The 12,271-nt window shown below is 41.0% G+C and overlaps 1 protein-coding gene across 1 annotated transcript in view; it reads left to right on the top strand.

Moving 5' to 3' along the window:
- Positions 1 to 12,271, top strand: part of carmil2 (capping protein regulator and myosin 1 linker 2) — a 77,846-nt gene that overhangs the window by 36,833 nt on the left and 28,742 nt on the right. The window contains 10 exon segments of the mRNA XM_036561661.1: positions 69 to 137; positions 247 to 340; positions 831 to 929; positions 1,223 to 1,351; positions 2,476 to 2,589; positions 3,810 to 3,982; positions 5,207 to 5,294; positions 5,381 to 5,473; positions 7,191 to 7,257; positions 9,214 to 9,647. Coding sequence (XP_036417554.1) covers positions 69 to 137; positions 247 to 340; positions 831 to 929; positions 1,223 to 1,351; positions 2,476 to 2,589; positions 3,810 to 3,982; positions 5,207 to 5,294; positions 5,381 to 5,473; positions 7,191 to 7,257; positions 9,214 to 9,647 — 1,360 coding nt within the window.

Here is a 12,271-nt window from a genome sequence, read left to right as displayed (position 1 = left end):
GTTTTCTACAGTGGTGCTATTAATGTCATGTGTTACTTATTTCTGTTTTGCTGTATTACCTGGTATAGAACACTGATCTGGGACAGAAACAGCGTTTCTGCTGCAGGTTTTATGGATGTGGCCAATGCACTGGAGAGGTGTGTATGCATGGATGGATGAGGTGGGAGAAAGTTTACGAATTGGTCAGTGTCTTTATTTCTGTTTTTTATTATTAAAATGATGTGCATGTGTCTGTGTGTTTTGAAGGAACACCACACTACAGCACATGTCCATTCCAATGAGTGATATGGCTCAGTCTTACCGCTCCAACCCAGAGAAAACCGAGGAGGCAATGCAGAAGGTTAGCACAGGCATTTACAGGATACAAAGAATAGTAATAATAATAGTAATAATCTGTGATGGACTGGCAACCTGTCAAGGGTGTTTCTTGCACTCTTGCGCTTTCATTGGGTGAAAGTAGAGTTCACATGTATATCATGAGTATCATCTACACACTCAGTGGTTCCAACTCCTCTGCGATGGTAGCCTTTTATTCTCACTCTTGTTTTTTCATACAGCTTGTGGATTGGTGTCACAGAGGAGGTTCTTGAGGGGAACCTAAGCTTTTCACTTTACCGCTGCTTTTGTTAGTTTGTTAGTTTGCTGCTCATTGATTTATTCATAGCTCTCTTATGAGCACTGTCCAGCTTAGTCTGCTGAAGGTGCTGATATTGCCAAGATCAGTGCTGTGCTTTGCTTGTAAATGATGTAACTTTATACTCAGTGTATTTTGGTAAAAAGAAAATTCATTGCATTACAGTAGCTGGAAATAACTTGGTTTGTGTTCACAGATTCAGACATGCTTACGGAGGAACAGTCAAAGGATATGCACTACACCTGATGAAATGCTGAACCTGCAGCAGGGTCTGAAGACCAGCCGCTCGGAACAGGTTTTCATAGCTCTTCAGCTCAGTTTAACCATCACAGTTCACACTTTATTAAAATCAAAAAGGCCAAGTTTGTCAATAAAACATTATATCCAGAAAGCCCTAAGATTTTTTTAAAATAAAAGATTTATATAATATAAACAGCTTATAATGTCAAATTATAATAGACAATTATAATAGACAAGCATCTCTCTCTTTGTCTCTCTCTCTCTCTCTTTCTCTCTCTCTCTCTCTCTCTTTCTCTCTCTCTCTCTCTCTCTCTCTCTCCCTTATTCCCTCTCTCTCTGTCGTTCTAGCTTGTGCAGCACATCTGTCAGAAACTTCAGGAGACCATGAGGCCTCTTTCCTGCTACAACATCCAGGAAGTTCAGAGTGACATACTGTCTGCAGAAGAAGCCCTCCAGCATGCCAGGATAGCCATTACAGTATGATGTCATTTATAATATCACTTTATCCCTGTTCACACCTGGTATTAACCTAGGTCTTAGGTGATCCTTTCATAAGTGGACAGCGCTAAATACAGGTGAGAACAAGGTCCAGTGGGTCTTGGAGATGCTATGTGATCTGATCACTCAAACCACCTTTGAAGTTGAAGGTGGACAAGAACGCATAAGACTACATAACATTGGTAGCACGAGCACTAAAGTATCCTAGTGCATTATGCAAAACAAATAACCACCTAATCAACTGCATCATCATTGCGGAGAGGAGAGCAGCTGCTTTTTAAAACTTCTCTCTTCATTTCCTCTCCCTTTTGTTTATAAGTTAAACGTTTGTAACACGTTTGTAGTCACTGGAGATGCACTCAAGACTCATGGAAATACCAAATGTAAACATCTCGCTGTCCATTTGTGATCAGATCTCTTAGGACAGATAATACAGTTTATGCTAGGTGTGAACAGGACTTAATATCATGAATATCCAGTGAATATAATACAGAATAATCTGACAAAAGCCCATGATTTTGAGTTGGTGCTCAACTCAAAATAATTTCCCAATAGGCCAGGGGTGCCCAATCTTATCATCAAAGGGCTAGCGTAGCTGCACGTTTTTATTCCAACAAAGCAGGAGCCCAACTGAGCCACTGTTCAAAGACTGAGACCAGTTGATTAAACAAGTAGAATCAGGTGTGCTTGTTTGAAAAGAAAACCTGCAGCCACACTGGCCCTTTGTGGACAGGATTGGACACCTGAAACTAGAAGTAACAGAGCACTCTCTCAATATAATGCTGACATGGACAAAACCACAAAATGCACCACTGTTTATTAAGCCGTGTTAGTGGTACATGAAAACGCCAACCTAATTCATTGATCATGGCAAAAATCAAACACAGTGTCAGGTGATCCCCATAATCCCATATAGAGCAGTGGTGGTTAAAATCAGTCACATTATTTGCGAATCATTTTTATTATCAGTGCATTTGTTACACTTTTATGTGGAGGATTCAGGGAAGTCTGAAGATAAGGCATGTCTCACAATCTCTGTTCAGTTTATAATGAACTATTACTGAAGAGTCTTTTGGGTTTTAATATCAGCCATGTCGGTTCAGTCTCTACCCAGGCTTTTTGAGTTGGGGAGGTCGCCCCCTGCTGGTTCCACAGTGCAGCACATCCTGGATGATGCAGCCAGAGCTATAACCAGTGAGCTGACTGAAGAAATCCAGGTAAAACACAGAAGTTGTAATTACAGATGTTTATCCCTTAAACTTTACAGCTATACATACGGCTTGTTAATGTCAGCGTGCTCGTTTTAAACTAATTATTACGTCTTTTTTTGAGCTGAATCAGATGTGTGAAATCAGGAAAATCTACAGCAATGCACTGCTGCTAGGCCTCCTGAACTGAAACTGACATAGTAGAGTCATTGCAATGTGCTTTGCGCTGGTGTGAGGATTGTGGATGGTAGTGTTGGTGTACTCGAGTCCAGTCTCGAGAACATAAACTAGTGGTCTCAGTCTCAATTTCATATGGACTAGTTTTCGTCTCGGGGTAAGGTGGACACGGAAATTGTTGTTGAGATCAGCCAACTGCAGTGCCCCTGTCTAACGTAACTGGAAACTGAATTATATTTGAATATCAACAAAACCATAATAAATAGAATAAAACAGTCCTTTCTCTGAATCAGAGGTTCCCAAACAACTTGCAGCTAACAAAAATGACCACAAAAGTTTCAGCAGATTTAAGATGTCAGATTGTCTTTTCCTGACTCCACTAATGGGAAGGCTGATTTGCCAATTGCGGAGTGAAGTCAGGCTGAAGAGAGGAAAGCTGCACATGGATTTCTGGCTCAGTTCGACAGGATTAGATACCTATTGTGTTTTGGTTAAATGTGTGTATTGTAATGAATTTTTGCGTTTAAAAAATAAAAAAGCTGTAGTATGATCAAATGTATTTGTCTGTCTGTCTGCCCTGCGATGGACTGGTGACCTGTCCAGGGTGTATCCTGCCTTCCACCCAATGACTGCTGAAATAGGCTCCAGATCCCCCCGTGACCCAGAAGGATAAGCGGCTTGGAAGATGTGTGTGTGTGTAGTATGATCAGAGATCAGAAAACCACTGTTGTATAGGTTTAAATAAAATCAGCTGATTGAGGATCTAATTGATCCTTTCTGGGATGGCTTTACTGAGTATTATTTGTTTGTTTATCTTCATTGGTTCCAAAATTCAAACATTCCCTGAGGGCAGATATATAGATAGATAGATATATAGAGCCAACATATATACACATATATAATATCTGGTCTCTGTTTTGTCTTGACCGCTCCTGGTCTCAATCTTGTCTTGGTCTCAGACTCAGTGTGTCTTGGTCTTGGTGCTTGCTTGGACTCAGATCTATCGGTCTTGGCTACAACACTAATGGATGGTTTTTGCCATGTTTCTGTAGGAACAGGCGCAGATGATGCTGCAGTTTGCCCAGGCAGTCTGCCCCCGAGTCGTCCAGAGATCGAGTGTTAGCGAGCAGCTGGCCAACCGCGTGGCCAACAAAACACGACAGGCCACCCACTTCATCCATAGCACAGTGCAGCAAGTAGAGAACAGCATCAGGGAAAAACTCAGGTGAGTCATACACATACACACTCATCAGTATTATATACTGAATTCTGATATATGTAGTGTTTACATCTTCTTTCCTCTTTTGTCAGTACAATCCAATTCTAAAAAGTTGGGACAGTATGTGAAATGCTAATAAAAATAGAAGTCATTAATAAATTCAGTTTGACCTGTGTTAAGCTGAAAATGGTACAAAAACACAATATTTGATGTTTTACCTTATTTTTTAGTTTTTCTTTTTGTATATATATATATTCTCATTCCAAATATAATGCCTGCAACACGTTCCAAAAAAAGCTGGGACAAGACATTGTTGACATACGGCTTCTGCTGTGAGCATAATGAGCATAAATCACAAAATATCAATAAGGAAAAATCTCATTTTTGTACTTCTTTCATTCAAATACAGGTCAAAGTTTTCATTTCACATACTGTCCCAACTTTTTGTGGAATTGACTGCGCATGCCAAATGTTGAAAATGCTTCTCCAACGTAGGACATGCCTCAATAAAACATGACATGAAAATTAATAGGGATGCAGCGATATGGGAATTCTGAGCAGATGACAAAATCCAATATTTTTCATGTACATATCTACCAGTATTCATGCTGATAAATAAGCATTTAAAAATGTAGAAATTGGAACTAGATCTACCTGGATTATTATATATAATAAAAAATAACACTTATTTCTGTAGGATTACAAATGCAGTAAAATGAATAAATGCACTTATTTTAGTACAGTAGTCCAGTGTCACCTCAACATTGAGTGCTACCAGAGTACAATAAATACTTAATCAAATATCAATTTGAAGCCAGTCATTTTCTTAAGTAATTATCTGCCAATGCTGATATATTTCCAGTGTCGTCGCGCATGCCTAAAAATTAATCACTTTCTTGCTTTAGTTATCAAACATACCGATGAACACACACTTAGGACATTTGAGCTTTACAGCACACTATGATTTTTGATGATATACAGCATTATTGTTTTGTAATGTTTGCAACTACATTGCAGTTTTAATCCTACTAAGACTGCAAGAAAGATAACCAGGTTGTTCATTGTGTATGTTGCCTAACATTTAAATAACTGTCATCCTGTTATGTTTCTCGTCATGGTTTTGTTCTGAGTAATAAAGTTTCTCTTCTTGTGTTTTCTTGCTTTGAACTCTTTATCTTTCCTTTCCTCCACCTCTTCTTTCCTCTCTCTCTCTCTCTTTCTCTCTCTCAGTGAACTGAAAGTGTCAGTCAGCGTCTCTCTAGTGGAGAGTATCATTGAGGAGGTTCTGCAAGACTTGTCAGTGGCTCAGCAAAAACTGGTGTGTTCACTGTTGTGAATGTGTACTTCATGTGCCCTATGAGTGTATGAGTGTGTGTTTGTACTAATGCCAAAGTCTTATTTCAGGACAAGCATTTAAAAGAATACTCCCAGCCTTTCAGCAGTAAGACCAATGTGCCTCAGCTAAGAGTGGTGGAAAACGAATTCCCTACTGATGAGGTTAGTTAGGACTTGGTTCTTTCACTCCTAACACACATCTACACACCAGAGAACTTGTGACCCCATGACACTTTCTGCATGTACACATCTGCAGATTATGATTCTCTACTTCTCCCTAGAAACTATCATCAAATTTGCCGCAAAATTTCAAATTAAATTAGATGGATTATTATTGGACTAAACAGAATCATGTAAATAGCCAGGGAGACTCAGTCTCAGAGAGGTAATTGAGACAACATATAAAATAACAGGTACAAAGTAGATTGGAACTGTCACTGGACTCTATCAGAGAAAATACTCAAAACATATAAAAACCTGAGGATACAGCAGGTAACTTCTCCAGAGCTGTGACTAGTATAGCTATTCCATAATGCGAATGTAGCTAGAAGACAGTGTAAGCTAGTGGGGTGTGGCTAGCTTATTGTCTGAGGCCATTTGATCCCTTTTTGTCCCACTCATTATTAATACAGTATGCAAGTTTGGCCTAAATCTTTTAAACCTCAATCCCAAAAAAGTTGGGACAATATGTGAAATGCAAATAAAAACAGAAAGCAGTGATTTATAAATCCACTTTGACTTGTACTTAAATGAGAACAGTACAAAGACAAGATATTTCATCTTTTTTGACTTTATTACTTTTGTGAATATGTGCTCATTTTGAAATTAAACAAGTTGCAGTCAAGGAGCTTCCAGGAAATGCCTAGACAATAGTGAGCAAGTATGGGTTTTCACCCTCTGTGGTGCTTAATATCATCACAAAATTCAGGGAATCTGGCCGTAAAGGGCAAGACTGAAGACCACAAGTGAATGCTTGAGACCTTCAATCTCTCAGATGCCACTTCAGTAAAAACTGGCATGCTTCTGTAATGGATATCCCTGCATGGGCTCAGGAATACTTGGACAAACTGTTGCCATTAAACATTGTTCTATATATCTACTGTGTACTATGCACAGCAGGAACCATATGTGAAGCTATGGTGGAAGTGTGTATTGTGGTCTGATAAGTCAACTTTTCAGATTTTCTGTGGTTGTGTTCTCTGGGCTAAAGAAAAAGGACCATACAGATTGTTGCCAGTGTAAAGTTAAAAAACCAGGGTCAGGGCTTGGGTAACTTGCACATCTTTAAAAGCACTATTAACAATGAAAGAGATCTACACATTTGGGAACAACATTTGCTGCCTTCAAGACAACATGTTTTTCAGAGATGTTTATACTTATTTCAGAATGACAACACAAAGCCACATTTTGCACATTACAACAGCATGGCTAAGTAATCAGAGGGTTTGGGTGCTAGACTGGCCAGCCTGCAATCCCAGACTATCTCCCATTGAAAACATGGTGCATTATAAAGCACAAAATATGATGAAGACTTCTATAACTGAAAAACTGGATCAGTTGGTGTCTTTAGTCCCCGAACAGTTGGTGTTGTTAAAAGTCAAGGTGATGTAACACAGTGGTAAACATGCTCCTGTCCCAACTTTTTTGGAATCAAATTTGGAATGATGTTTGGTTTTTCTTTGGTTTTCAATTTAAAACATGTGAGACAGAATTTACTAATCACTGCTTTCTGATTTTATTTTTATCCTAACTTTTTTAGAAATGAAGTTTGTAAAATTAGTGCCATTGAAGTTTCACTATAATTGTGAACGTCAATGTGCTGTAATAAAAAAAAGGTTTTGCTGTATTTTTGTAACATATTATTGTGCTCTGTCTTCAGTATGTGCCTGTCATGTTTAGGAACAGTTTCTGTACACGGAGTATCCGCCCAGCCCCTTCGGTCAAAAGTAAGTTCCCCTCACCCTCACAGTGACCCTCAACACCGAATATATCTCATCATTAACACACTTCTGCCCTCATGTAGGCAAAATATTCAAAATTGTAAGTTAAAATGAGGTAATAATGCATATTTATTAATATAGTAAATATTATATATATATTTTATAAACACACACATACAGTGGGGTCCAAAAATCTGAGACCACTAGTAAAAATGCATTTGCATTCCTTTCTAATTTAAAACAAGGTTTTTCATTCAGCATAACTATTTGCATGACAAATAGAATTTTTGAAATTTTACCAAGAATTTCAGATTTTTCTTCGTTTTGGTATGTCCCTCTTTTTTTTAATGAGAGTTTGCACTCCACAAACTCCACAAGTGCAAAATCCTCTGATGAATAAATCAGAAAGTGTGGTCTGGAGATAAATTTCAATGGAAAGAATAAGAAACTAAAAATCTCACCTTTTTGTACAAAAATGGTTAATCTGATTTGTGTCCCAGAAATAGTGTAGAGTCTTGAATATTTCTTCTTCGTTTTATTTGTCATTGCATTTCTGTTTTATTTGTCATAACATCTCTGTTGTTTATTTTCTGGTTCAAATGAAAAATATTCCAGATTTCCAAAGTGGTCTCAGACTTTGGGACTCCACTGTATAAAATGTAAATAATGTGATGGTGTATATAATTTTATTCATTAATTATTAGGTTTTTTTAGTCTAGGTCACTTAAGGTACTTTCTTTCAATTTCCTGCTAAACCTAATTGGTCCACTCCTGTGATGTCAGACATTGCTTATTGCTGGTTGGCTGCTCCAAACCCTCCCAGACGTCAACAGCTGCAGAGGTCACAGTTCATGTGAGATCTGCTTAATTAACCAGTGTGCAGTGGGCTGAAAAGCAAAGGAGGGGTCGAAAGGCTGTTGTTGGACTTAACGCTGGTACAAGCTCTGTGATAGGTTAATAATAGAGCAGCCAAAACAAAAGGAAAGATCCCATTGGGTCATTTGATAGTGTAGTGCTAAAGTCCCTGAGCTAGATCCTGTTCTTACAAACCATAATTATGGTTAGAACAATGCATGTCTGAGTGTCTTTTATGACTGACTGGGGGAAGTGACATGGCACTCTTCTGTCTGTTTCCCTCCTTAAGAGACAACTGAGTAATTTAGATCAAGGACACAATGTGTACAAATATATCTCCTTATAAGTATTTGGGTGTATATGTGAATGGATGTATTGCTATCTTTTGCATGGTTTATATGCATGTAAGGAAAATGACTGTATGTGAGCAGGGGATCCCCCTTCTCGTCTCCTGGGACTCCCTCTGCTTGCCTGACTGCCCTGTCATAGCTTTTAAGGGTCTGACAGAAGGGGAGGGAGCAGATTGTGAGATTGGAGGGGTAATTGGAGACCCCTTTGACCAAAATAAACCCAAAAGAAAAAAAAACGATCAGCTGTGGAGCAGACAGAGGGTTGTAGCTAACTGGAGCATAGCCATTTTAATCGCAGCCCACTGAGTCTCTTAGTGGGAGAGAGAAGCAGAGATAAAGGCAGAAAGGGAGGGAGTGAGGGATGGGGGACCCCCAGCTTGCAAACCGAGTGCTACACCCCTCCTCCTGTCTCTCGCTCCAGCTCTCTTGCTCTTTTCGACACGCCTTGTCAAGCTCAGTCACTCCACCTAGAGTCTGCCTCTGTCCATCTGCAATCATGTCACCCCATCTTTCTCTCCCGTATATCCCTCCTTCACATTCCCTCTCTTCCCTCTTCTGCCTTCACACTCTCCTCTCGTCTCTGATGCGACACGCCTGTTTTCAGCTCCCTCTATCTCGCATCCTTTTCTTCCTGTCTGTCTGTCCTCCAGCCCTCTGTTTAGAAATGCACATTAGAAGACCGAGTAGCCCTCTCTCATTATCTCTCTGTGTTGTTGTTTCCTCTCTCTCTCTTTCTCTCTCTCCCTCCTCTTTGCAGGTCTGTTGGAAGGGGAAGGCGAGCAGCAGGCTCGAGCGAGTGCGCATTCCCAGCAGGAGGTGGAGGAGCGTGAGAGAGCGCGAGCGAGGGAGAGAGAGAGAGGAGGGGGAGGGGCTCAGGGCTCCAGGCTGACAGCTGAGGAGAGGGGGCGGAGCCTGTCGTTCTCATCTTCGTTGGTGACCAGCCTGTCTGTCACGACAGCCGTGGGTGGGGCCAGGACCTTGGGCCCCGCCCGGCCAGGGATGGGGGCGGAGCCTGCCGGCTCTGGCTGTGGAGCGGCGGCGGGCAGCAACAGCACAGAGCCCCGGCGTCCGGAGCCCGCGTCTACTCAGCCCCCTATGGACCTGCCCATCGAAGGCCAAACGCTGAGGCACTACACCCGCACACGGCCCAGACCAAACCGCCGCAACAGGCAACCGCCCAGCAAGCCTCAGGTAAAGAGGAGAAAAGACAGTGAGGGAGAGAGAGAGAGAGAGAGAGACTGGGATGCAAGCTAGAAGCTGACAGGGATGGAGATTGAGAGTAAGAGAGAAAGAGAGATGGATGCAGGAGAGGGACGGAAGGAGAGTGGCGATGCTGGGGGATGGAGAGAGACAGAGGAAGAGGGAAAGAAAGAGAGGGGGAGGGAGACAGGGAGATGGCGGTGCTCAGGTTGTTGCAGGCAGCCGCAGCAGCAGCGGCAAAGAAGGCAATGTGTGTATGCGCGTGTGTGTGTGTATGTGGAATGTGCGGCAGTTTCAGGGTCTCTCTCTCATTCTCTCATTCTCTCTGTTCCTTTCATTCTGCCCATCCTCCCTGTCTTTATGTCAGAGGTGACATTGGAAAGAGAGAGACACAGAAAGATTGAAAGCGAGAGAGAGAGAGATGTGGCTGCTGTAGCCAGAGACATTTTGGGTGTGTATTATTCGTTGCCGTTTTTGAGGGGTGTGTGTCTGTGTGTGTGTGTGTTTGTGACTCTCAGCTGGGCAGTGTGTGCTGTCAGAACGGGGCACGGTCTTCCTTCATTGTGGAAGGGTCCTCTTGGTGTGACTGCTGTATCGTCTTAATTATTGATGTTCTCACATCAAGGAGGGTTTTTCTCTCTCTTTCTCTCTCTTTCTCTCCCTCTGTTGTTCTCTGTCATTCCTTCTCAGTCTCTGTCATCAGCAAAGGTGGATCTGTCGCTCCACCCCATTTGATGGAATAGTGTCAGGGTGTGGGACCTGAATCTGTTTATGCGCCGGTCACTCTCTGTGTGTCATTTGTCTCAGTGATTGGGTTGTCTAAGGCAGCATCTGCTGTGGTCTGATGTTTGGTCAGGGTGTTTTAGTAAAAGTGGTCAATGTGTGTGTTCTGCATTTGCAGTGTATGATCTGGCTTCCATGTTCTGACTGTGAGCTTTCTCGGCTTGAATGAAATGGTTGCAAGAAAGTGCTCTGCTTATAGAGATGTCTGTGTGGCGTGACTGTGTGTGTGGGGAGGTGGGCGTGTGTGTGTGTGTGTTTAAGCTGGCAATCAGTGTTTTGAGATTTCACCATTTCTCTGTTATTAATGTCTAAACCATTTTCTTTCACACTCAAAACTTTGCTGTCACTACACTTGAATAAAGCATTTAATAGACAGTAATCATTTATGGGGAAATATTCCTGTGTTTATAATTCTGTCTATAGTACTGCTGTCATTGTGCGCTAGTGTGTATAACGTGCCTTTCTTACATATTATCTGTGTTTTGCACTGATGGCTGTATTTCCTGGTTAGTGACTGGTCAGATGGTTGCCATAGTGATAGGTGCTGGTCTCGTGGTGATGTTGAGTGTGGGAGCTTGCATGCATGCCTTTGCTTGTTAATACTGTCACATATCATTTGTGATCATAATATAGGTCTGGGTCAATGCTGTTTTAAGGAGTTTCTGTCCTGGTCAGTGGTCAGTGTATAAGTGTGTGTAGTCATTAGAGATGCAGTGATGTGGAAGTTGTGGGCCCATGCTGATTTCCAATATTTTTCATGTCTGCTGATGCAGATATTTACAAAATGTAGAAATTGTGTCTACCTGCATTAGCGTATACATATATATAAAACCTTTTTTTCTATATAGTACAGTAAAATAAATACAATGCAGACATTTTAGCATAGTAGCCTGCCGTCACCTAAACATACTGCTCTTCTGGAGTACGATAAAAACATCAAATCTAACATCTAACAAATCTAAACATTGGCCTGATTTTTTTTAAGCAAATATCTGCCAATACCAAGAAGATTCCGATTTCATTGTGCATCCCTTGTAGTGATTGTTGATCTTCATTATTGATTATATAGGCCGAATAATATCAAAACAAGAGGAAATAGCAACAAAAAGAGCAACAATAATTTAGATAGATATTTGGTAATTAGGGTTGCACTGTAACAATATCGGCATCGATGCTGGCACTTAAACCCATATATATATAAAATACACACAAACACACACACTTGTATACAGGGTGATTCAAAAAGAGTCATCTGATTTCAACGCGCCATGTTTTTACAACAGCGAGGCACCTAGGAACCTATCACATACCAACTGAAAGAGCAAGTCATAGAGTTTCTGACTGTCACTGGAACATGGCTCCCTTCAGTCTGCGAGGAGATGCGACCCCTGAGCAGAAAGCGTTTCGCATTCCCCGCTTGAATAAGAGTGAATCCGTCACAACTGTGCAACGTGATTTTTCGTCGGCAGTGATCCTCCAACAGCTAAGAGCATTCGTCGTTGGTTCCACAATACTGGATGATCTCCGATATCATGAAAGACTTGTGGGTGTCATCCTGCCCTTGCTACCGATATTTTAAGAAAATCATACATTTAGCTGAATGGCAAATTCAGATGATAACCAATAAACACCGCTGTAGTCTAACACACATGCCTATATACACAGGTGTCAGACAATGATGCTGTATTTTCATGTAGTTATAACCTGAATATGATATTTCCCTGAACCTCTCATTGGTAAATAATATAACTATACATTTATATCATTGTTGCTTTAGTTGAACTGATGTCATGATTACCAGCATTATGGTAGTTGTATTTGCGTTGCTATGA

The sequence above is a fragment of the Colossoma macropomum genome, unplaced genomic scaffold, assembly GCF_904425465.1.
Source record: "Colossoma macropomum unplaced genomic scaffold, Colossoma_macropomum, whole genome shotgun sequence".
NCBI lineage: Eukaryota > Metazoa > Chordata > Actinopteri > Characiformes > Serrasalmidae > Colossoma > Colossoma macropomum.
This window is presented reverse-complemented; position numbering and strand designations above follow the sequence as displayed.